The sequence below is a fragment of the Pogona vitticeps genome, chromosome 2 (genome assembly GCF_051106095.1).
Source record: "Pogona vitticeps strain Pit_001003342236 chromosome 2, PviZW2.1, whole genome shotgun sequence".
Taxonomy (NCBI): Eukaryota; Metazoa; Chordata; class Lepidosauria; order Squamata; family Agamidae; genus Pogona; species Pogona vitticeps.
This window is the reverse complement of record NC_135784.1, coordinates 139,281,259-139,307,904: the sequence shown is the minus strand read 5'-3', so window position 1 is coordinate 139,307,904 and position 26,646 is coordinate 139,281,259. Positions and strand designations below refer to the sequence as shown.

Sequence of the window (26,646 nt, the reverse complement as noted above, 5' to 3'; positions counted from 1 at the left end):
AACACAGCAACACAAAAACACATTCAAATGCAGTAAGGTACAGCAGTCCATTAAAAAAATCCACTTGGCAGCCATTCACTCAGAAAAAGCTTGTCTGAAATGATCTTTGCAGAAGGACAAAAAAGATGAAGCCAATCTTTGAGGTCCCCAGACTTCCAAAGTTTGAACATTACTGCTTTTTCAGAATAGCTATAGGTATATGTATGCTTCCAGTGCTTTAATAAAATGTAAATCATCACTGATAATGTTTGCTTTAAAAACCCTGTAGTTTTTACTACTGAGGATTTATCATTCACTGTTTTCCTAACAAAAATAGTTATTCAAAAGGCTTAATATGATTTGTGATAAACCAATAATATACAGAAGGTGGGTATTCAAGATGTTGGGGCTTAGTCTATATGAATGAGTCTTGGATAGATAATTCCTTACTTCCCAATGTTACATTGGAATGCTGTGACACTGTGTTATGCCATGTCAATACTGTTCAGACAGCTGTTAATCTAGCTGAGCAGGTTCCTCTGCAGTGAATGTGGGATCCACATACAGATAGAACCAGGGATGTCATATTCATATATGACATTTCATATTTTTCCTGCAACCTATGTTTGAGCCTATGTGTGTGTTTGAACATGTTTATGACTAATTTGGTGAGAAAGGCCAGATTACTAATAAACATGTTTGAACTTGCTTATGGATTCAAATATAGGTTGCAGAGAAAATGTGAAATGTCATAGAAACCCTCCTCCTGTTCATATGTAAGTGCCCCTGCATGCCAGTCTTGAGAACAACTTACTCTTGCTTTGAATATATCTGTGAGTAAAAACAAAACTCATGCCTGAGAGTAGATTAGCTTTAAGCAGTGGTCCCCAACCTTTTTGACACCATGGAGTGGTTGGGGGAGGACAGGGTCCATGTACGGGGAAGCCGGGGCACCCCCTATGCTTGTGCACATGTGTGAATGGGCAGGGCACACTCTCATATACGCATGTGTGAAGGACACTCATGCACATGCATGCACACTTGTGTGCAGGTGCAAAGGGGTGGTGGGCACTTGGGGGGCACGTGCACACTCACGTGCATGGCCAAAGGGGCTGGAGGGGAGTGTGTGCAGGGGGAGTGGGAGATCTGCCTCCGCGGCCCAGTCTGGCCCAGGCCACAGGGGTTTGGGGACCCCTGCTTTAAAGCATCTCACCTTCTACTTAAGTTGGTTGGCTGGAGTGTTCACCCACCAGGAGAAGCTTGATGAATTATGAATCTCTCCAGCTGGCAAACGTGTGTATGGACAGACCCTGAAAATTACAGTACTTTTACTGCAAACGCTGATCTGGCATTTTTCTCAAGTACTAGGAATGCTTCCAAATTCACAGTTCACCTTCCAAATATCTCCAGCCAGGATAAGACCCAGACTGCACCCACTCTTCCTTGGATGATGGAAAAATAGCTGGTGCCCATGCCAGCCCAGTATTTTTTCGGAAGGGACAATGACAGGCTTGTACACTGTTTAGGAGCATCAAAAGTAATCATGCAGTTGCTTCCTTATTCCCCACAAAATACATTACACCCATGCGCTCCTCATGTCGTTATAACTTGTAGCTGCTGTTACCTTTTTTAGTTTGGATTGGCTGATTTTGGATGGCATTTTGCCCTCCATCATCAGATTCCCTTCATTTGCAGTCTTCTCTGACCCCCACCCATGCCACTCATTTTCTTTTTGATTTAAGTTAATGTAGACTCCACTGGATAGCTTTTCCCTGCCACCAGAGATCTGAGAGCTTGGCAAAGGCTGAAGGGGGGCTTTCTTTTCTGGAGAGAAATGGGTGCAGAAGCTGCTTCAGCTTTCATGTCCCTGGCAACTCTGTTATTATTGGATGCCCTTTTTATAGGCTTCTGGTATTAATCGTGCTGTTTTGCCTAAGCCCCTGGGTTCCTGAGAGGAAGAGTTGTGTGTTTTATTGGATCTGTCTCGGCACCAGTGTGAAGGGCCATTTTCCTGCATTATTTGCTGAGCAGTAAAATCATGGACGTGGGAATAGATATGTGAAGCCCTACTTTGGGGACTAAATGTAACTAATGTAAGAACTGGAACTGAGACTTCTCTGGGCTGTTGTCCATGTGCAAGGAGACAGAAGTGAAGATGCAACCCCACCCCCACCAATCTTGTTGAATGGTATACTTCGCCATTTTTCATATTTGAAACAGAGTATGATCTTTTAAGACCAGTGGGTCTGAATCCTTGGCTGTCTGGGTGATTTGGACTTTATCTTCTAGAATCCTTGACCATTATTAACCATGATGGCTGTGGCTTCTTGGAGTTGAAGTCCAAAACTTCTGGAACACCAATGTTGAGAACTACATAAAGACTTCTGAATTAATGTAATATTGGTTGTCTAACAAAGGAACAAATAGGACACAGTGAAAACACTAGGTAGTGATAAAGACCATCTGAATGCTAAGGCAGGTTTGATGGCATTAGTGGATCATAGCTGAAGTGATGTGATCATCAGGGAATGTCTGGCCTGGAGCTTGAATGAACAGATCTTTGAACTTGTGGACTCTGCAGTGCCATGATTTGGGCCAGGACATGAAGGAGCGAGCCCACCCTTTCTTAGCCTGGTGTCTCTCATATGTCTTGGTTTAATGTTTCTGTAATCCTGTTAAATTAAAATCTGATGTGCTCTTACCACCAAACTTAGCAAGGAACACTAAAGAATAAGGTACAGTATTATGAGTTAAAGAAGCAGAGTTTAAAAATGTGGGGGGAGCTATAAGAATTTTAAATGCTTGATTCAGAGGTAAGGTGTAGCAAGACTGGCAAAAGGATAAGGTGATAGATGGGAAGGAGAGAAATCTGGGATGATCCAGTTACAAGAGACTGATGTTATAGGATTGAAAAAGTGGTTGAAAAGAGAAAGGGAGGTTGAAGGGTGGGGCATGGGTGCACGGAGACATGTAGAAAAGTAGAGGTAGGAAAGGAGGACATTAGCAGAGGAAGAATGTACACGGGACAGTGCAGAGAGGAAAGGAAAGAAGGCCAAGGGAAACGGGTGTGAAAGAAAGAGCATGCCATGATGCACGTACACAAAGGGAATCAATATCTGGATTTTAAAAAAGAAAACATGAAGTTAATATGGTAACAAAAATACTATTCTATCTGTGGCCTACAGAATTAATATATTAGTAAGTGTGACCTTCAAAGTGCTTTGGATTGTGCACTTGAAACAAACTAATCAACAACACACATTTCCAGTTTTGTACTGAGCAAGAGTCATCACTCTGTACTTGAGACTTTACCACCTTTCCATTTACTCTTTCCTGATGAAGAGTTTTACGAGATCCAAAACTCATATACTCCTGTGCTGAAATAAATGTGTCCAAAAAAATCTTACAATTTTGTCTGTTTATTTTTTCGGGGCTGGCACAACAACTGCTGTACATTTCTTTAATCAGAGGAGATACAGCTTGTTCCAGGAATCCCAACTTTGTAATGTAGTCAGTGATGGTTATGGCCATCATATCCTGAGTTTAATTAGATGACATTCATCTGATCCCTTTTGGTTTTTGGAGTACCCCCACCCCAACCCTACTGGGCTTGGGTCTCTGCATTAGGCATAATGTTTGCCCAACAGGAGCCTTGATCTCCAGAGAATTATATGAATAAATGCTGGAATTACAGGATTATTTTTGGCAAAGATGTGGAATACAAGCTTAATAAATAAACAAATTACTGATGCTTCTTTTCCTTAGAGTCCGAAAAGGTACCTAGAGCTACCAGTGTAGCCAGAGGGAAGTGTGAGGGGGAGGTTCAGGCTGTGGGATCAAAGCTGGGAAAGCAAATGTCAGTTTGTCTGCCTTAGAAAGAAAGAGCTGCAATTGAACCGAGCATCCTGCAATGTGTGTGTGCAGTATTTACAGGAGGGCAAATGTGCAGACTGGTAGCAACATGGAGTTTTTGGAACCCATAAAGACTTCAAGGCATTGCTTTGATATTTTGTTATTGCTGTTTGTGCTGGATGCCATCTCCCCATGTCCTGTCAATTATGTTAAAGTGCTCTTGAGGGCAGAACTGATCAGTTGCAGGCTTCTCAGCAGCAGTATTCCATCGAAGGGATCCTTACAGCTCTGACTCTTTGTATTTTTTAAACTCACATGCTCTTTCAGATATGCTTCTCTCCATTCCCTCCCTACCTTCTTATCCCGGGAACACATGCTGGTATGACTTAAGGAAGGCCAGGTGACAAATCTCTGGAGTTTGGGCTGCAAAGTAGTGTCCCAGAATCAGGGAACGATGACATATAACTGGGATTTCATCTTCAAAGGAGTTGAAGATACCCTATAGTTATATCTGAAAAAGAAACCTTCCCAGTTGTGTCCTAAACTTCCCAGAATTTTGAGAAAAGCTGTGCCAGGCCATGTCACCATTGGGAAACAATCCGGTGGAGCTCAGCATCTAGGAGATGGCTAGAGTGCATTTGGAGAGAGGAACCGACGGATTATAATAAGAAAGCTGTCAGGATTGCAACTAACCATTACCTGGCCAAGGTGAAGGCTGCTAAACAATCACACTTCGCTGACCAGATAAGCAAAGCTTCAAATCAGCAGGCGGAATTATTCCATATAGTTTGCGATCTATCCGGAATTGGTCTGGGTGATAGGCCTCCCTCTAATATCTCCCTCTAATATATCACCTGACCAATTTGCAGCATTTTAAAAATCAAAAGTGGAGGCCATCCGCTGGGATCTCCTTCCTTCTTTAAATGCAATGGATCGAGTAGAGATGTCTAGCGCTTCGCCTTGCTCGGTGACACTCGAGCACTTTCAGCCTGTGACACCAGATATAGTGGACAAAGCACTTGATCAATGTTGGGCCACCACTTCCTCGGCCCCGTGGAGTCTCAACTATGGGGTTCCACACGGGTCGATTATCTCCCCAATGCTGCTTAATATCTATATGAGGCCGCTGGGTGGGGTCATCAGGGGGTGTGGGGCTTCGTGCCATCAGTATGCTGATGACACCCAGCTTTAAATCTCCTTTTCACCTACTTCAGTGGATGCCGTTCTGTCCCTTCAGCGCTGCCTGGAGGCCGTACTGCAATGGATGCAGCTGAATGGGTTGAGGCTGAACCTGGACAAGACAGAAGCCTTGAGGGTGAGTGCCTCCCCATTGGTGGTTTGGGAGACTCCCTCTCTTTTGGGGGGGTGTCTCTCACCTCACGGAGTGAGGTCCACAGTTTGGGGATACATCTGGACCCGGCCCTTACCATAGAAACCCAGGTGGCGTCCGTGGTCCACTCCGCCTATTTTCATCTGTGGCGGATCGCCCAGCTGCGATCCTACCTTGATGGGGGGTCCTTCACTACTCTCGTCCACACGCTCGTAATCTCACGAATAGACCACTGCAATGCGCTCTATGTGGGGCTACCTTTGAGATTGATGCGGAAGCTTCAAATGGTGCAGAACGCGGCGGCCAGACTTCTTAGTGGAGTGAGAAAACACCAGCAGATCTCTCCCACTCTGGCTGCCTTACACTGGCTGCCCATTCGCTTCCGCATCGACTTCAAAGTCTTAATGATGACGTATAAAGCCCTAAACGGTTTGGGACCTCGGTATTTGGCAGATTGCCTTCTCCCACCCAGATCTACCCGAATTACTCGGCATAGCCTGGAGGGTCGGTTGAGGGGCCTAACGCCGAGGGAGGCCCGGAAAGAAAGAACAAGAAACCGGGCCTTCTCGGCAGTGGCCCCTCGACTATGGAACAGCCTTCCATCAGAGATCTGCCTGGCTCCCTCGCTGGGTGTTTTTAAGAGCCATTTAAAAACTTGGCTCTTCGGGCAGGCTTTCCCTCATGTCAATTCCTGAAATCTATCTTTCTGTTCTTGGATTCCCCATCTTAATCATGCTATATCAACCACTTTCAGTAGTGCAGTACTACTATTGGCACTGAGGAATCTGTACTTGCCTTATTTTGGTTTGGGAGTGAACATTCCCCTTTCAGACCTTATCTGATGAAGGTAACAGACTTGTCTCTCTCCTGCAGCTGCCTCAGGCTCCCTCTGTGTTTGATCAGTCTCTTTAGCTTCGAAAGCTTTGTTCCTGGTTACTAAATGAAGCAAGGCCATTTAGGCAATGTCCCTTTGACCGTGGCGCTTGTGTTTATATCCATTCCGGAGATGGTCTTTGCCTCTTGTCAGAGAAGCTTTTGATCCATTAGCTTCCCGATTAAAATTTCCAAGTGCTGGTTTCCGTGTTTGGTGAAGAAACAGCAGTTTGTGTGTGTGTGCGTACGCACACGCGCATTGTGTGTTATTTCATGCTTGTAGCTTAGATTTCTGCCTTCATGTGCATGTTCCCTTTGAAGCACTCATTTACTTATTAATCTTCAGACATCAAGCTAACAGTGAACCTGTGGCACTTGAATCATTTCAGCTCATGTAACGGAAAGAATGTTTCCCCTTTTGGCAGCTGTAGCTCTCCCCCACAAGACAACAGTCTCTGCCTGATCCCAAAGCCCCCAGACAATTTTGGCAAGCTGACTAGCTGCACAGTGAATTGCAGGCTTATGTACCATCTTTCTGTTGCAGGAGTATAACGTGCCTTGGACATCAGGGGGGAGAAGTTATAAATTATAAAAGAAATGTAAAAATCCAGGCAGATATATGTCATTTTGGCTAGTCGCTACTGTTTGTTTCAGTGGAAGCAAAGTCATTGTAACCTATGTACTGATAAAATAGAATACAAGACTCATTTACAGATCTTGGGTAAGTTGCTTTTTGAACTACAGATGCTGGCTAAAGGGTTCTGCTTATATTCCAAAGAAGTAGCATTCCTACAATTTGCTCATCTAACTTGGCATGAGCTTTACCTTCTTCACCTTTCATATTCAGAGTTGCACATTTCCAATGGCTTCTCCTTTTGATTCTGTGAAAAGTGACTTCATTTTCCATTAGATAAATTTGTACCATTAGCCATGGGAGACTGTGGGAGCTGCACGCTGGGAAGACAAGTTTTCAATCAACTTTTATAGCTAGAGATTGTTAGAGCTTGGTGCAGAGTGTACTTTCATTTCACCTGGATCAAGCCACAGTCTGAATCCAGTAGTGTAATACCCCTTGTTAAGTGCTGGCATAATTTAAAGCGCTTTTAAAATGCTACAATATTAATGTTGCTTCTGTTGTTGTGTACTCTGGAACTGGTGTGAGAAGCCCAGAACTTGGAAATCTCTAAACATGTTTCTCTTCCATTTTCTAAATCAAGATGATAATGTGTATTGGTGAGGATTACCATGAAGATAAGTCAAAGGGTTCTTTTTCACTCAGTACAGTTCAAGCTTCCCATTTTTTTGTTGGCTTGGGATAGTTGATAATAATTTTGAAACACAAGTAGAGTGGTCAAACACAAAAGATGAGGCTCCTGTACCTTTAACAATTGTGTAAAAGAGGAAATTTCTGCAAGTGTAGCTTGCATAATTTGACAGCAAATTAAAAGAAAGGGGGAAAAAAGAAAACTGTGTGGTCCTTTTACACAATCTAAAGGCAAGGATGGGTAATACTTTTGTAGTTCTGTACTCTCAAGTCACCTCTTTAATTATAAATAAGTGACCTCTGGAATGCCCTATCATCAATAGTCCTGCTCAACTCTTGCAAACTTAAGCCTATTGCTTATTTTATGAACTCAACCCACCACATATTTGGTCTCCCTCTTTTCCTTCTGGCTTCAGTTTTTCCTATCATTATTGTCTTTTCATGATGTGCCTAAAGTACAACAAGCTCAGTTTTGTAATTGTTTTTTCTTTGTTTGTTTTATTAGACCACTAAAACATCACAAAAATAAGCTAGCTTTTGATGCTGTAAGTCTGGGCAATACAAGCATGGTGCACAAGTTATGACTTTTGCAATTCACGGTCCTATACACGTTTGAAGATGAAGGAAACCTTTTTTCTTCTTAAGTTATTATTTTATCTCAGATAGGTAACAACTGTTCAGGGACACAAGAGACTGAAAAGGTTGTCTGATACCTCAGATAAGAAGGTCATAACTGCTGGATAGCTCAGTGTTACCTCAGATAAGAAGGTCATAACTGCTGGATAGCTCAGTGTTTTAAGTATCTGATTGTGGAACCTAAGGCTGGGAGTTTGATTCCCACTGTGCCGCCTTGATAGGGACTGGACTTGATGATCCCTAGAGGACCCTTCCAGCTCTGCAGTTCTAAGATGATGATTATAAACTTCTTTTTTTATTGTTTAGCAACTTCTCATTGGACGTATTTTATTTCATTTCACATTTTATCAAGCTCTGTGGTCCACAATATAAAATGAGGAAATGAGTAAATTGAAGAAGGAAAGCCTTCTTAAGGCAGTTCTTTTGAACTGTGCCACCTACAGGAATTTCAGTACATCTGCAGTTAGAGGTTTTTACTCCTCTGCCTGTGTGCAAGATAATATAGAATCATAGAAAAGTAAAGTTGGAAGGGGCCTACAATGCCATCAAGTCCAAGCCCCTGCTCAATGCAGGAATACAGTCAAAGCATATCTGCCAGGTGATTATCTAAGTTAATACTGTACAGTATATGAATTAATTCACATTTCCACCACTGTGTAGTCACACCCTAAGACTAAGAAAATAGCAGCTTTCGATGGATCACTTCCAAAATCCCTTGAAATAATTGTTTCCATCATAGAGGCACAGAACAAATTAGAGACTTTTAGTCAAATCATAGCAGCTGTAAAAGGCCTTTAAAAGAGAGGCAGAAATTGATAGCCAATATGAAGATATACATATTGCTGTTGTCTTCACTGCAGCTGCTAAGGGACAGCCAGTCAGATACAAATTGTATTCTGAAGAGAAACAATACAAAGAGGTTTGGAAAAGACAAAGGAGTGTTAAAGTTAAAAATAGCCAAGGCTTTTTGTGTGGTAGCAATTCATGCTGGAAACGGGATTGTCCAAAAGCACAAGAAAAAAAAATCCAAATAGAAAAATTAAGAGTCATAATGGCACCCACAAAAATGTGATGTGTACAGAGTGGGTAGAACAGACTTTCTATTTGGATTAGGGAGCAGTTAAACATGACTGCAGATAAATATTTTTTCATACACCTTGGAACAGAATATAGATGAAAGTATGCTTGATGACAGAATACTAAAGTATAAAGTGTTGATAGAACATTGTTGACCTGTGAGGCAAGCTCAGTAATGTGCTTCATGATTTGATGTATATACCAGCTTTGGCAAATTGGTTTACAACGATGAGTCAGATTACATATAGAGAATGTGAAGTTAATTTGAAAGAGATTAAGCTATGACAATGCACAAAGAACCTACAAAACAAAGGACATGTTTGACTTCGGTTAGAATACAGTAGACTTCAGTCTAGATGGGCAGGGTATACATTGAATGAATGAATGAATGAATGAATGAATGAATGAATGAATGAATGAATGAATGAATGAATGAATGAATGAATGAAAAATGGTATGGAATTGAAAGAGACAATGCAGTGAAAGGCTATATCAGTAGTAAATGCAGTTGCAGATGTGATCCCAAAGATATTTCTGAACGGAAAAAACCTACACAAAGTGGAGTTCAGCAAAGGCATGAAAAGTGCACCCTGCAAAGCAGTAGTCAAACATGTTGCATTAAAACCAAGTGTAGCAGACTTCCTTTGTAAAGCAGTGAGAAAGGAAGACAAAGCATCCCCCAGAGTTGATACACAGAGATATTTGCAGTTAGTGATATAAATATGAATAACAGCACCATATGTGCCATGGAGGCCCATTCCCGGCTGGTTCACTCACCATTCACAGTATGGCACTTGGCTCCGTTATCATCATTGTCATGTTAATCGCGAAAGGAGCCTGGCCAGCTCTTTTTTGCCTCCCCATGCAGCTAACCACTCATCAGCTGATGAGCCCTGTCCTGCCTCTGCCACTGTGGTTGGTTGTGCGGAGAGACAGGGAAGAACTGGCTGGGCTCCTTCCATGATTGGGATGATGACGACAATGATGACGGAGCCAAGTGCAGCACTGTGAATGGTGAGTGGAGTGGCCAGTTTTGGGGGGGAGGGAATGGGCCTCCATAGCAACTGTGATGCCGCTATTCATATTCATACCCACAGGGATTTGAATACAAGTAGCTATGTGTATTTGCAGCCCAGTGCTAGTCATATCCTAAAAAGGAATTAGGAGTATGCTTATTTTTCTTGATGATTTTTCAAAATATACAGTGAACTTGACAAACTTAAAGAATATGTTGTAGCCAACGTTCCCTCTAAGGTGCACACAGACGCACAGAGCCCCATTAGCAGGTGCAGCAGCAGCCTGTGTCGATGTCTGTTTACTTCCAGGCTTCAGATGAAACCGAGCCCCTCACGCACAGACAAGTGTGGCTCCTGCGTAGCGGGGATGAAAATTAGGGGGAACATTGGTTATTGCAATAACTAAAAAATCTAGAGAAAGTGGCAAGTACTTAACATAGACAATAAAGGGCAGTGCAGTTCTCTGGTAATCTAGCAATACCTCCATGACCAAGCAATAGAATACTGTATCACATCATAATGCCTTTACTGTCCTCTGAAGAATGGCATGAGGGATATGAAGAATTGCACACTTATATAAATGGTGAGACATATGCTGTAAGATGCAAAGCTGTTTGCAAGATAGTGAAGAAAAATCAGCATCTACAGCCACCTGCCTACAAAACCATGTACCAACCAAAGCAACAAGTAGGACACTATATAGTTTGGGGTGTGAATATTGTTCACTTGAGGGTGTTTGGCTGTACAAACTCTGTCCCAGAACAGAACGCATCCAAACTGGAAGAAACAACTAAAGATAAAATACTAGTAGGATATTCTACAAAGACAAATGCATATTGAGTAATTAATCATGAAACAGAGAAAATTACAATTAGCTATCTACTTTAATGAAGGTAGGAGCCCACACAAACTAGAAAGTACATCTTTTCAAGTACACCAGATGGAAAAAAAATGAGAGAAAATAGAAGAAACAGTGGTACTGTCCCCCACAGTACAGAGATCAGAGACCACTACAGTGCATGCCAGTACTAGTAGCTGAGGAGTATGAGCCAGAAAAGTGCAAATTCAGATGAAACTGCAGAACTAGAAAGGGCTATAGAGGAGGCAATAAGCCAGTCAATCCACTCAACCAAAGGTATACCAGCATCACAGCTGTCCTATCTTGCAAGGGAAGATGAGAGTTCTCAACTTACCCTATGGTACAAAGCTGATGAGTTAGCCAGAGCAGAAGCTTACGAGAGGAAGAAGGCAGCCAGAAAATAACAGGATGCTCTCTTTAGCAGCAAGACCCAGAAATTGGCCAAGTTGTCACAATCCTCAAGAAGAGTGTGACAGTGAAGGCAATGTCCAGAGATAAAAGGCAAGGCGAATTGCTGAATGCTAGTTATAAAAATATGGTGAAGATTTTGACTAGACCTTTGCAGCAGTAGTCAAGCACACCATAATCATAATACTTTTGGCTGATGCAGCTGACAAAAAGATGCATATGGAGTGCCTGGATCTATGGACAGCTTTCCTGCCTGGCAAGATACAAAAATATATCTATGTGCAAGAACCATCTGCATTTGAAATACTTGGAAAGGAGAAACTAGCATGCAAACAGTAAGAAAGTATTTATGGACTAAAATAAGCTACAAGAGTATGGAGTGAAAAGGTGAAGCAGAAGTTAACGAGAGAAGGCTTTGAACAAGACAAAGCAGATCCAATGACTTTACAGCAGATGCAGAAATGATGTGGACTTGCATTCTGACTTGTGTAAATGATTTAATTTTGGTCTAGGAAAATCCAGATGAATGCAAAGAACTGGTCAGTTACAAGGAAGTAGAAATGAAATGTCTAGGAGATGTCACTTACTACTGTGGCATTTGTACTGATCAAGAAGACTTGATCGTACTGTCTTTCATAATAAACGCAGAAGCAAAAGATTGAGGAGCTTATATGAAAAACCAGGCCTAACAGAAGTCTATGCAGACAGAAGTAGGATATTGAAAACCAGCTCAACACAATCAGACAGTGGAAACTATAGAAAAACAATGAGGAACATTCTCTAGTTAAATACTGTTGTAAATACAGGTGAGGCTGTTATAATGGGATACTTGTGTAGGAAGACCAGTTACCAAGAAAAGCTATGAACCGGTCAAGATATCTAAAGGGCATTGCACTGCATTGAGGGTACTGTCAGCAGCTAAAGATTCCATACTTAAGGTGCACAGATGCTGACTTGGACAGTGACACTTTAGATCAAAAGTTAGCAGAACCTGGTCCTACTCAGAACCAGCAGCTGTCTGTTGAACAAACTGAAAACGAGAAATAGTGGCATTAGCTTCTATAGCTTGCATACTTCATAGACTATGTTTAAGTCTCTGAAGCGTTCAAACAAATGCTATGGCTATGCCAACTATTTCTAGACCCTAAGTATAACTGAACCAGATTGTTCTTGAGAACAATCAAGCCTACATATGAAGCCTACATATGACTCACACATAAGGAGTGAATTCATAAATGAAGCACCACTTTGTGGGAACTACGCAGAGCAATCTTAGAATTAGATTAATGTTTAACTAAAGAGATGATAGCTGATGCATTAACCAAGCTGTTGGGCAAGATCAGACACCTGAAGTTGTGAGACTACTTGTAAATTGAGTGCAAGCTTTATTGAGAAGGCAGCTTGGAGGAGACTGGATTAACTCAACTGAAGTGAAGAAGATACATGTCTTTGCATGAGGAGGAGGAGAGAGATAAAATTTTCCTCAAGTTTCCTACATTACTGTTTGTTTGGTCTGATCTACACTGGCTTCCTTCAACCTATACTGATAGTCTTAGGGTTGCTGACATTATGTCCCTTCTGCACACATTTCTGTCTTGTCTCTGAGAGTAGACTATCTTGCTTTGGTTTTCAAGAGACGAAGGAGCAGCCATGCTCTCTGAATTTCCACTTCAGTTATCTAGAACTAGAATGTTTAAATTGTTTTTCCTATCTCATTGTATTTCTCTAATGAACACTAAGTTTCTTAATTTTTAGAATAAGAAGTATGGATGTGGTTTCTTCTCCAAGAGAGGAAATATGCTATTCTAACCATTCTGATTTTCATATTTCTGGCCTGAATCTTCATGCTAACTTCATGGATGCTTGCTCTAATAGTAAGCTGTAGGATGCTGCCCATATATCTTTCAGAGCTTTATACACTCTGGAAACAATTTTCTAATTTCCAGAATAACTAGGTTTTTATTTGGGTGGGTTTCTTTTGTTGTCAATTTGTAGGCTTGTTTTCAGACATAAAAGTAAATCTTGAGACTTGCCATCCCATTTTGTTCATTTGTAGTTTATGAGCTGGTTGCATTTCATCTGCCGTTCATTTTAAAGGACCAGAAACACGGATTCCAAATAATTGTTTGTAATGTTGTACTCCTATATATGCATACCAGTAAGTTCTGTTGAACTTGGTATGTTTTCAGTGGCAGTTTACAGCATTACACTGCTGAATATTTTTGGGGGGCAATTTATTGCTCCCCCAGGATCAAATTGAAATCACACTTTTTGATCATTTCTGGGAACAATGGGCAGGCATCCACCTTGTGAATGAAAGCTCACAGTTAGTACTGCCTATCAGAATTCCCTCCCTCAATCAGTCGAGGCTGAGGGATAGGATTGTATTTTCTGTTCCATGGGAATGATTACTTTGTGCCTGCCAGGTGTGTCAATGAATCCCAATGCATCTTCATTTCCCTCTTTGCAAGTGATGTTTCAACTTGTCTGTAGTGGCATAAAAAGGAGAATGAATGCTGCATAACAGCATCATGTTCTGGACAGCAATATAGTATTGTGGAGGTGTGCAGCAGGGTGGCTTAATCTTTTAATGTACCCTTTAGCCATCTTCTAGCACACTGTGGCTAGAATTCTGTTGTGTCAAACCACCTGTAAAATAGATTATAGTAGTTAGTCGTGTACTGGAGCGTTCCAAACTCACTGCAGAAGTGGAAGCTGCCTTTTCTCAATGGCCATCACTGCTTGCACAAAGCTTTTTGTTGTACTGACAATGCAGTGCAATCTTGGCCTTTGTTTTTGATGCCTCATCCCTGTGGTTCTTCAGGTCCTGCATCCTCACTTTTCAGTAGTTCATGACATGTTTCTGAGTTTCTTAACTGATGCTTTCTTTATGGCACAGGTATACGAGGAGCAATCTGTATCAACATTCTTAACTGTGGTGTCTGGTGACCTTGACAAATGAATTGTCTGGTCACCTAAGCTCCTTATCTGTCACAGAGATGTCCACATTAACTTTGTAGCATGCTCACTAATTCCCATGTTCTGCTTGTAAGCTTTCAGATACTGTACATCTGACTTGCTGCTGTTGGAAAAAGAGTGCTGGATTTGCTGGATGCCCAGTCAAATCCAGCAAGGCAGTTCTTACGTTGTTTTGTTGTTTATGTGCTGTGCTTCCAGGGCTTCTATAAAAAAAAAAACCTATGATGAACCATTGCTGAGATGCTCTGATGGTGCAAATCTGCCATATTCTAACTGTGACCAGGCCAGTTAGTTTAATCTCTTTGAGTATCAGTTTTGCAACTGTTCATGCTGAGTTTTCACTGTTTAGGCAGATAATCTGAGATTCTATTTTATAGATATATTGAGGTGGATAAATGTTTGCTTCAGATAGCGCCCCAAATGTACTACTGATTTGCAGATATCTCCTTGTGTTTGAATGCAGCATCAGGTTCAGTTTTTACCTCTACAAAAATAGTACCTGCTGTTTTACAAATAGGATTGAGCTGGGACTCTATGGTATTGGATTCTGCTAGAGTGTCGAATAGCACACATCCCTATGTACTGTGCCCTGTATGGAATTTCTGAAACCTAGTGTTTGGACAGCTTGCAGTGCTGCTTGTTCTCTAACTTGGACTTTCATTTTGGAATGTTGACATCTTTTTTTTGTAAGCCCCAAAGCTTTTAAGTCATTAATTGAAACTATAACCTCAGTGACAATGTGATCTCTAAAAGCTCTGGAGGATTCCTGATCTTAATGCAGTGTCCCGGAAAAGAGGAGGAAATGGGGCCAAGCAGTCAAAAGCCAAAAGCATCCATAACACAGAGGCAGCAGCAAATGACTCACAACTTGGAAACAGTTGTTGCCAGAGAAGAAATCAGAAATGGCCTCAAGGAAATGGCTTCAAATATTCCATTTTTATTTAATGTTCTGTCCCATGGATGAAGAATGAAAATGACATAACAATGCTATAAAACCTTGTCATTATGCATAGCAGTGTTAAGGACATACAGAGTTTAAGTACATTGGGTTGGACAGGTGGATGGAAGAAGGAGAAACAGTAGTGGAAGAAGGCTGTTTATATATTTCTAAGTTGGATATTTGTTCAAAAGCATGTATCTGTGAAATATATTTTGACCCAGAGAACCAAAACAACCTTAGAAATCCCTTAACTTTCCTTTTACCTATGGCATACTTGTTATAATTTAGGAGATTCATGGGCCATACTGAGCAATATCTTTTGTACTCTTTTGATCTTTAATCATGTTTTTTTTCCTTTGCTTTTCCAGTAAAATATGTAAAGGAGGGAGGGAGAGCAGCAGACAAGCGGCACGCAAATGAGCATACCTCATGCCTAGCTTGAAGGAAGAGGAGAGAGCTATGGATAAAACCTTGTGCAGAGAGGTTTTATTGGCCAAATCAATGGAAGGGGAAAAGGCGGGCAAGTGAGGGGACATTGCATTGGCAGGGTGGGGGGAAATTTAGGCGTGAGGAGGCGGCTGAATTTTGTGTGTTCACGAGCTGCTGTCTCATTCCTTTAAGTCTCTTCCAATTAAAAGAGATTTGGACTGATGTCTTGCCAATGGTGGGAATTGGTTGGGGAGGAGGAGCTTAAAAGCTAAAGCTGGACCTATTTGTGAATGTGTGAGTAAAAATAGGGAAGCATCTCTTATCAGGGCATGGTGTGTGTGTGTGTGTGTGTGTTCGTGTACCACAGGGTTTATGTCGCATCTCTGTGTCTCATTCTTGGACTGTGTTCCTCTCTTCTGTCTCTCCCTCTTCCTTTGTGCCTCCCTCATAGACCCTGCCATGAATTTTCTGTGACCCCTTGAGGCCATTCCCACATGAAGCTTTGATGTGTGTGCCCAGAGCTTGAGTGACAAGGAAGTTTTAGTGGCAGCAACTGGAGGAATGAAGAGAAAAGGGCAGGGCTTTGAACTAAAGGGCTTTGAGCTCTGAGATGCTGTGCTTAGTTATCTCCTTCAGAATGTTAATTATTCATCACGATAATTGGGCAGGAGGGGGGGGAAAGTGGGGAGGTTATTAAAAAATTCCAACACTAACACACTACAAAAACTGCATTTTCCAACTTTGTGGCTGGCGTGAAAAGGATAGTGTGTATGTGAGGGGGGAGAGGCTTCTTCTTCTTTTAATCCATTTCCTAAAGAGTGGGATTCCTTCAGATGAAGGCAGCAGAGACATCAAAGCTTTTGTAAGAGCTTTTGTGGGGTGTGTATGTGTGTGTGTCCTTAACTGTGACTGGTACTTTTTAAATTAAAACATACACAGTGAACTGCCATTGTGACTGGCTTATAGTGGAGCAGTTAACCTTGAATCCCATTGCTTGTGAGAGGAAATGTTTTATAGAAACTAATAAATACTGTTTCCTATTGCTTGGAGAACATGTTGGTGCCATTAAACAACTACACAATCACTAGAATCTGAGAGGCAGACAATATTTTCTTGAAAATAAAGGTTGTTGGCCACTTGGCGTGCACCCACCCACCCTACAGTCTCTGTGCTTGTCATGTGCCCATTTCAGTTCTGTAGAGAAAAGGGCAATAAAGGTTTTTCTTTCCAATTAATGCAGTATTTACTGTTACGCTTGGATTATTCCCAGTATCCTGATGCTAACTAGCTTCAGAAACCTCAGAGAATGGAAGTAGCGAGGTTTGCGATACAAATGAATGTAGGATGTCCTTTCCTCTTTGGTACCAGTAATTTGGCTTTGGACCAGATCAAGAAATTATTTATTGAGAATTCTAATAATGAAGCGCTGTGTTGGGAAGTGTAAGAAGTCCAGCCTTATGAAGTTATAGTATGTGGTTGTTGTTGTTTTTTGTTTGTTTTGCTCTGGTGTTCACTCATTTTGAACCTCATTGCCCTTTGCCTATTCATCCATTTCAGATAAATTATTCTGGAGTTAGGTTTCCATTACCCTAGTTAACTTGGTGTCATCCTTGGCAAACTTACTGCTCATCCCAACTCCAGATTATTCATGAACAACTTAAAATTTATCTCCATGTCGTTTTTCAGCACATAAAGTTTTCATAAGACAGGGTACAATCTAATTAAGAAAATATTTAAAGTCACAAATGAATAAGTTTTAATGAGGAACTTTTGTGAGGGACTTTGCCAAAATCCCTTTTCAATGTCAAATTTAAAGTTATCTACTGGATTACTCCTACAGTATTTGCTTGCTCATTAACACATTAAGAATGCCAGACATTTAACACGGCAGCACTTCCATACATGCGGTTCCTCCTGCAAGACTTGATTTTGGGAGTTTAAAAATAATCTACTCTAGGACAGATGGCAGGTTATCTAGCTCCTTTTTCCATTCCCTTTTTAAAAAGTAAGTGGTGTAGTAGTTTCTTTCCACTAAAGAATCCTGATCTAGTAATAATATCTATGTATTAGAAGACAGATTAGCAAGTTGTTCAGACCACTCGCGTATACTCCCTTCAGTCCTGAGAGGTTTTTTTTTAAGTTTATCAGTGCTGTAATGTCCCCTTCTCTAACCTTTACTTGAGAGATATTCAGTATGTTCTATAGTAAATCTGGACACACCAAAACAATTGTTCCATTTTATAATCTCTTCTTTTAAGCAGCCCTCACACTTTTTTTGCCATCTAATGGTCCTACTGCCTGACTGCCTGGTTTCTTGCTTTTAACACATTTAAAATATAATTTTATTGATTGTCTTCATGTTCTTCCAGTTCTTTTCTCTTATTTTTGCTTGCCTTATCGTTTTGTGTTTGTTTTGCAAGAATTGCTTCTCAGTTGAGCAAGATTTCAAATTTCTGACCTTTTTTTCCTTGCTATGTTTGTTAACCAGACTGCTACTGGACATGTTAGTACCCCTTCTAGCTTCTAGTTCATGTTAAGCCTTTTAGCTGATTTTCTGTTATTGTTCTTTTAAATAAATTTTTCTTGTCTGTGATAGATCTGGACTTCTGATTCCCTTTTCCAACTTTGTTTTAAATAGTCTTAAATATAAATCATGGGCTTTGCTACATTTCTCTTTATATAAATATTTATAATTAATTAAATAAATAATGTCGGTAACTTTCAGCATTTGATATAGAAGGCAGATTTTGATATCAGACTTTCTCAGCAACTTCTCTCTTAAATATGTATTGAACTTGGTAGCATACCTGTCTACTATTCACAGTAACTTTCTAAATACTTAGACCTTATACCAGATTAGGAGTAATTCAGTGATCATCCCTGTGACCATGACTGGCTGCTTTAGATTTTTCAATGCATCTACATATTTTCTTTGTCATTATCTCAAAAATGACTGACTGGGGATAAAATATTTCCCCTTTGTTCCTTTTCATCCACCGCCAGAGCGACATTGCAGGAACACTCGTACTAGCTGTGCTTATAAACTCTTGTTCCATTCTCAGATTTCTTTTCCACTTCACTATTTCTTTTGATTCTCTCATATGTTATGAGAGGGGGTTTCCTTAATTTTCCTCAAGACTTATTAACTTGGATCTTTCTGTTAGTTGGTTCTGCCAGTTTGGGAGAGTCCCATTTGGCCCAGTCCTGTATCATTTGTAGAAGTTTCACAAAGCAGGGTCTTAAACTCAGACAGTCCAAGCTAAGACATTTTATTTGGGAGAAACTGTTTAATGCTGCAGAACCAGCCACTCCACTCACCATCAGTGGGCATTTGTAAAACTCCTGCTGTTCGCCAGTCACTCTCGCCAACCCACAAATCCAGTTTGGCTCAGTCAGTATCAACCTCATTGCCTGTGTTGATGTCAGGATTGAGCCTTTGACATCAAAATCCCCACCTTCAACACTATGGAGTGTGTTTTCTCCTCCAGAGCCAAAGAAACACACTTCAAAGGGCCATAAGGCATCTTCTGACAATAAAATAGTTAAAGCCAAGGTTAAGCCAAAAAAGTCATCTGCTTTAACATCCTCTGATCAGTTCTTTCTGATAACAGCCTTGCAGTTGGCTTTCTCTTCTATCCTGTTTCTCTGGCTCCAGAATCCTTTATGATGTCTCTATCAGTATCAACTATGGAATGGACTTCATTTCTCACTTAATCATTCCTCGTGATACTGAATGCTTGGTTCCGCACCTGTCTCACGTTTGACTTCAGCATGTTCTTTGACCTCAATCTCATCTACTCCTGTGATTGCACCTTCTGATTGGATACTGGTCCACCCTTTGACTTCCCTGACAGAGGATGTCATGTATATGGGCTCCATATTGGAAGGAGAAATCCTTGAATGAACTTCCTTGGAAATTTCACCACAGAAGTCTACTGTGGTGAAATCAGTTGTCCTTGCGAACCTCAACATTGTCACTGGTATAGAGGAAATGCATTTATTTATTTTGTTTACAATATTTCCCCCCTACCTTTCTCCTGAAAAGGATCCAAGGCAGCTTACATTGTTAAAAAGAAACAATATTAAAAGCTAAACAATAAGTTATTAGAACATTTAAAAAGAAATAAACAAATATATTAAAAATAATAGATAAAAGGATTACTGAAACAAATTTTAAAAGCAACAAAAGTGCAAACAGCGCTATTTTTAAAAAACTCTCTTAGACAGCAGATTCCTAAGGGAAAGCCTTCCTGAAATGAAAGCTTCTGTCTACTCTGGCTCTTCTTAAGAAGGCTGGGATATTAGATATTCTCAGCACCACTACCAGTTACCTCTTGATACCAACACTCTTCTTGGGATTGCTTTGGCTCTTCTTACTCTGAACCATCAGAACTCTCCTTAGTACCTTGGACATTCTTCTAATTCTGGTCATGCCTCCCACTCACATATAGATTCTCAGGTCAACTGGCATTGCTAATGATCACCCTCTCATCAGTCTCGAGACACTTCCTTGCCAGAACTACCTGTTTGTCTTGTCTATAAGGCTACAGTAGCTGCCTACCAGCAGTTCCTTTGGGAACTTTCATGCAAAGACTTCATGTAGTGTGTAGGCATCCTTCAGTCTCAAGAGACTATGGTATCATGCACTGTATGGAGCTCTTGGAACAGTGTCTTGTGTGGCTGAGAAGGCCAATTCGAGAGTGACAATCCCTTCCACACTGAAGATAAATCCTATCTGTCCCCTGTCCAGGTCCCTGGTTTTGCTTGTTTCAGGACTGCCTCTTTGCCTCGGTCTGCTGTACAAGTGTCTCTTCAAATTGGGAGAGGCCATGATGCACCGCCTGCCTCCAGGCTGAACGCTCAGGCGTCAAGGTTTCCCATCTGTTGAGGTCCATTCCTAAGGCCTTCAGATCCCGCTTGCAGATGTCCTTGTAACGCAGCTGTGGTCTCCCTCGGGGGTGGCTTCCCTGCACTAATTCTCCATACAGGAGATTTTCTGGAATCTGACCATCAGCCATTCTCACGACGTGCCCAAGCCAACGTAGACGGCGCTGTTTCAATATTGTATACATGCTGAAAATTCCAGCTCATTCTAGGACTACTCTATTTGGAACTTTGTCCTGCCAGGTGATACCAAAAATGCGTCAGAGACAACACATATGGAAGGTGTTCCGCTTCCTCTCCTGCCGTGCACGAAGGGTCCAGGACTCGCTACAGTATAGGAGTGTGCTCAGGACACAGGCTCTATAGACCTGGATTTTGGTGTATGCCGTCAACTTCTTATTAAGCCATACTCTCTTCGTGAGTCTAGAGAACATGGTAGCTGCTTTCCCAATGCATTTATCCAGCTCGACATCTAGGGAGAGAGTGTCAGAGATTGTTGAGCCAAGGTACACAAATTCATGAACAACCTCCAGTTCTTGCATGGAGATAGTAATAGAGGGAGGTGAGTCCGCGCCCTGGCACATCACTTGTGTTTTCTTCAGGTTGATAGTTAGTCCAAAATCTTGGCAGGCCTTGCTAAAATGATTTATGAGTTGTTGGAGGTCTTCAGCAGAGTGGGCAACAATGGCTGCATCATCAGCAAAGAGGAAGTCCCGCATGCATTTCAGTTGTACTTTGGTCTTCGCTCTCAATCTAGTGAGATTAAAGAGCTTTCCATCTGATCTAGTCCGGAGATAGACACCTTCTGTTGCAGTTCCAAAGGCCTGCTTCAGCATGACAGCAAAGAAGATCCCAAACAGGGTCGGCGCAAGGACACAGCCTTGTTTTACTCCGCTTCGAATGTCAAAGGGATCTGATGTTGAGCCATCGAAAACTACAGTGCCCTTCATTTCCTCATGAAAGGACCTGATGATATTAAGGACTTCATGAAGACAAGAAAAATCCAATGGGCTTGCATTCATATCCTCAGTCAATTCAATTCTTTCAGCCATTATGGAGGAAACCACTTCAGCAATTTTCCCATACCACACTCCCAGCCCCTATGTCTTGCACCAACACTCAGCCTATTTCCTCTAGAAATCAAGATAGTCTGGTGAAAACATACTAGCCTGCAACATTGAAGAAGGGGCAGAAGTCTAGTATGAGGTATTATTTTTTATTCTTTCCTTCAACTTCTGTAGTTTCCTCTCAGCTCTTTCTCTTCTTCCCACCTTTTCACCATCGCAGATGCCTTGACAGTAGGCTGAAGTGCTCATTGCCTTGACTTCCAAATGAAAATGCAGTGGCTTCATCAGGAATTTCATTATAGTATTAGTATCCTAGTGATGACTGGCATCCACAAAGCTCTCCAGCCTTTTGTGGCACTTTGTGACTACATTGTGACAGATGGTATGACCAACCTTGTATTATATGAACAAATAGGGTGGCACATATTTGTTTGTCTTACTTTGCCATACCATTCTGCTATGGAACTGGTGCATTGCTTGTTCCATCACTGGTTGCAGTACATCTTGCAAGTGACAGGAACAGCCTGGCAAACTTTCTCAGCTAGTTCTATGCACAAGTGGGAGTTTAAACCAGATGTCTTTCACCTCCTTATCTGAGAGGGGAGAGCCAGTGTTGATATGTTTGCCTTTGAGTCAAACACAAAATGTTGCTGATTTTACACCAGAGCAGGTACTGGTCACAGATCACTGGACGATGCTTTCCTGGTAAAATGGGACTTTGGAATGATGTACTGTATATGTTTCCTCCACAGCTTCTCCTCATTAGGGCCATCACTCATCTTTGTAGATATTATGCCTGAGCTAACTTGGTGGCTATATGGTGGCCATGACAACTGTAGTTGATCATTCTCTTCCTTCTCTTCCATGGTCAAAATCTACATCTGTTGTTATAGCTGGACTCAATTACTCAACATTGTGGAGTGGTACAACATCTAGGGTTTGTCCCATAGTGCAGAGAAAATGATTTCCCCACTGATTCCTCTTGAAGTTGTGTCAGTTCTTTAGACTGCTAGATAGTCTTCTGCTATTATTTCTCATGAATGAAAGTGGAAAGTTTTCTGCTTATTTGCTAGTGAGAGAGGACTTCACAACATACTGCTCCTCAAATGTTGCAGTTCCTTCTAACCCTGAAGTGCTGTGGTTTATTGTTTTATTTTCTTAAACTGTAATTTGCTGCTACATCAACACATAATTATTATTCTTTCTTCCAGCCAACACTCTTTTCAAATCTCTGTTTTTAGAAGTTCTTGAAAGGCCTGAAAAAAATCAGACCTCAAAGTAATCTGCTGTTGCCTACATGGTCCTTGTCTACCATCCTTTCTCAGTTGACACAAACACCATTCAGACATTTAGGGAATAGTGCCTTTTTCCTGGACAACTGTTTTTGGTTGCTGTCACTTCTGTACATAAGCATTGGAATTGCATGCTCTTCATTCTGACCCACCTTATCTGAATTTTCACGTGAATAAGGTTGTGCTCTATTCAGAAATCCCCTTCCTTTCTAGTCATTTCTCCCTTCTTTTTGAACCAGAATATAGTTTTACCTTCCTTTTTCCAAACTCCTTCGATCCTGTTAGAGCATTATCTTCACACTCTGGATCTTTGTCCTGCCCTTGCTTTTTATATTTCATGAACTGCCAGATTCCATCAATCACCCTTTTTGTTGGTTATGGGGAAAAAGAGCTGTAGACTGTATTTAATTGGCATACTAAATGGGCAAACTCCATTTCCCTGGTAAAGTCAGAAGTCATTCGACTTAGCCCATCTCAGTGGCTGCCTTCTATAGGATCCCTCTGCCAGAGATCTGGCACTTAGCTGCATGGCTTCAGCCCTCCATGTTTGTGACGTGGTGGCGCTGCAGGTTAAACTGCAGAAGCCTCTGTGCTGCAAGGTCAGAAGACCTGCAGTCGTAAGATCAAATCCACGCAGCGGAGTGAGCTCCGGTCACTTGTCCCAGCTCCTTACACCAAGCATGTAAAAATGCGAGTAGATAAATAGGTATCACCACGGTGGGAAGGTAACGGTGTTCCGTGTCTAGTCACTCTGTCCACATGACCATGGAAACTGTCTGTGGACAAACGCTGGCTCTACAGCTTGGAAATGGGGATGAGCACCGCCCCCTGGAGTTGGACACAACTGGACTAAATGTCAAGGGGAACCTTTACCTTTACCTTACCACACAGATACTCATGCTCAGGCTAATGCTTCTTTTTGTCAAAAGAGTCCTATCTTTTATCTTTACCTGGCACCACCCTCCATCTGTAAGGCAGCTTACTACTGTGACTCACAGAGACTGTGAAGAAGAACAAATTGCCATGAGTAGGTGTGGTTCTTGTGGTAATCAACTGTGAACTCACACAACCCACCCACTTCCTCTCTGGTGTCTGCTTCTGCTTTTGTTGTACTACAGTGAATGGCAACTGAGTGGAGCCGATATTGGCATTGCAAGATTATGTGCAATAGAGGGCAGGAGCCACAACCACCTTTTTAGCTCAGATCTGGGATGTTCTGGATGACTTCTGTATAGGCACAGAAGCCCATTTGTGTGAGTTCACAGATATCCACTCAAAGAACCACAGTTACCCACAGCAACCTGTCATTTTAGATCATTGCTGAGGATCTTTTGGATTAGTATGTTCTAATAGGCCTATGGGGGAGTGGTAGTAATAGTGAGGTCTGGCAGTGAGGCAGACACTGACACAGGTTCATCTGTGATGTGTATCCTCTTCCCCATAGTTTGTTCATTTATGCATTTGTATCCACCTCTTTAGCCCAGAAAATATCTCAAAAGGCTCAAATATCAGTTGTGAGGCAATTCTTGCCCTCTAGCTTATAGTGCAAAACAACAATACCCACAAGAAAAAAAGAGATGGGAGAAGACTTTAACAGATCCAGATTCCTCTTTTTAAGGTTGAAGATCCTATCACAACCACAATGGGTAGAAAAGACATTTCCCTACAGGTCCCTGGGCTAACACATTTTGACTTCTTTAAATTTAGTTCCCTGGAGAATCTGTGAGGGACACAAGCCTTGAGATATTATTGCACTGCGGGTGGCTCCATTTTCTTGAGCAATGGTGTGCTGCCAAGCAAAAGTGTGTCACTTTACATTTAGGATAAAGATGACTACTACTCGCATCAGGGAGTTGCTACAAAGGCTAGTTAAAGAGACATTTCAAACTCTTCTCCTGTTTCATATAAACCTGGGATTTCTCTGTTGTTGCAGGCCAACCTCTTCCCAGCTGCTGTTGTATACTTTGGATCTGAGAAACACAATGGTAAGCAGCTCTCTTCTGATGTCGCCATTTATAAGAGACTATGGAGCTGCCGCACAAACATCTTGATGAATGTTCAAGATTTAGCTTTTTGGAGGCTGACCCTAGATTAACAAGTTGGGAACAAATTAGGGGACTGTCAGTGTTTGGGGCATTCAGATCAGGCCACGAATCCTTTCAGCTTGAGGTCAGCCCAGTGCAAAAATGATTGAACAGGAAATTTCCTCTCTGGTTCAAAGGCATTCATTGTCATTTGCAACTAAAATGTGGGATCAAAGCCATCACCAAAAAAAATATTATAGTGTTTGAGGTGAGGGCTGTTGATGAGATGTCCTTTGCATGGGCCTTGCCTTGTTCTGTTCTCTTTCAATCTGTTAAGTTGTTAAAAAGATTAAGAAGGATCCTTGATCCTGTAATTTCTGTGTCTTGAGTTGACTACCATAGGTAGGAATCATAACAAAACTAGATAAGGTATTATTTTTTTAATTGGCCCACTTCTCCTAATATAAGAATATGCAGGCATTTAAAGTATATTCTCATATCAAAACAGGGTTTAAAGGTCTAAAAACAATCTCCTGACTGTTTTGTGTCTCTCTTACTCTCTTGAGACCAAAAGGAAATTCAGTTCTATACCAAATTAAATAAAAATAATATCTAGTAATCTCTCTAGACAGTACAATCTATTATGAAATGGTGAATGATATAAAATCCTCAAGAGTTAAATGACAAGTACGCATGCAGAATGAGATGTCACTTTTGTTTGTCTGGTAGTTTTCATCAATACTGTACTATCATTTTTGCTTAACCAGTTTGCAGAGTAGGATCTGAGAGAAACAGATGTTTTAAAATTTGCAATATTTGAAGTTCAGATAAAGATTTAGACATAAGGGTTGTGAGTTTCAAGGTTTGGAAAACAGGATTAGGAGATTAGTTTTGAAGAGTCACTGGTTCATAAAAAGAACAGAGGTTTGTCATGAAGTTAATTAGTTTTAAACAGTTTCCTATATACCATAGGAGAGAGATCATTACTCTATATAGCAACATGAACTCTTCTGTGTTTACAGATTACTATCTGAGGATGGATCTTCAGGAGTCTGCAGTGTCCCCTTCAGAAGCTGATGTTTTAGTAGCCAGGTGAGTAGACGGAGAATTATTTTGATGATATGGAGGCAATGAAAAATCTTCCAGAAATGGATAGTTCATTTGCACCTGCACTGTCACTCACAGCTCTATAAGATCCATCAGAATGAACTTCCTTCACCCACCTGCCAGATCTCATAGGGACTAAAATGGTGTCTTGCTGACATACAACAACCCATAGATTGTTTTACTTATGCAATAAAGGACTCAGAAGTACTTTACCATTCCCTTCTTCTGGGGGTCTCTCTGGGATAGTGGAGCTCACATAGGCCAGTGGTCCCCAACCTTTTCTGTGTCACGGACCGGTTGGGGGAGTGGGTGTGCTCGCATACATGAGAAACACTGGAATGTATTGGCTGAATATAGGAAGTTAGGCTGACACACAAATAAAGTGTGTATCTTTTCTCCCAGGCAGTTGTCTAAGTTAGTAGTTCCTGTTACTCAGCCAAGTTCAGAACTTGCACATGCTTCTCCACCTGCGCAAAATGAAGAGGCTGAGAGTGTGGTGACTGGACATTCGGAGTCCGTGACACCCCATGAAGTACCTTCACCTCAAGCAAGGAGGACTCCATCTGGAAAAGTGCCAAAGTGGCTAAAGTTGCCAGGTATCATCTTAATCTGTTTATTCTTAGCCAGTGC

General features: G+C 41.4%; 1 protein-coding gene and 1 long non-coding RNA gene across 5 annotated transcripts in view; one reads left to right on the top strand and one right to left on the bottom strand.

Moving 5' to 3' along the window:
- Positions 1-26,646, top strand: part of ASPSCR1 (ASPSCR1 tether for SLC2A4, UBX domain containing) — a 103,821-nt gene that overhangs the window by 76,082 nt on the left and 1,093 nt on the right. For 3 of the 4 annotated variants that reach the window (XM_072990652.2, XM_020814402.3, XM_072990654.2), the window contains 3 exons: positions 24,819-24,870; positions 25,932-26,001; positions 26,419-26,612. In XM_072990652.2, coding sequence (XP_072846753.2) covers positions 24,819-24,870; positions 25,932-26,001; positions 26,419-26,612 — 316 coding nt within the window. The remainder of the gene's footprint in view (positions 1-24,818; positions 24,871-25,931; positions 26,002-26,418; positions 26,613-26,646) is intronic. The other variant, XR_013541023.1, reaches the window with a different exon arrangement.
- LOC144586286 (uncharacterized) lies at positions 9,847-14,338 on the bottom strand. The gene is made up of 2 exons (XR_013541025.1): positions 10,724-14,338; positions 9,847-10,679 (listed from the first exon to the last, which is right to left on the bottom strand). It is a non-coding gene; the product is annotated as an uncharacterized LOC144586286 (long non-coding RNA).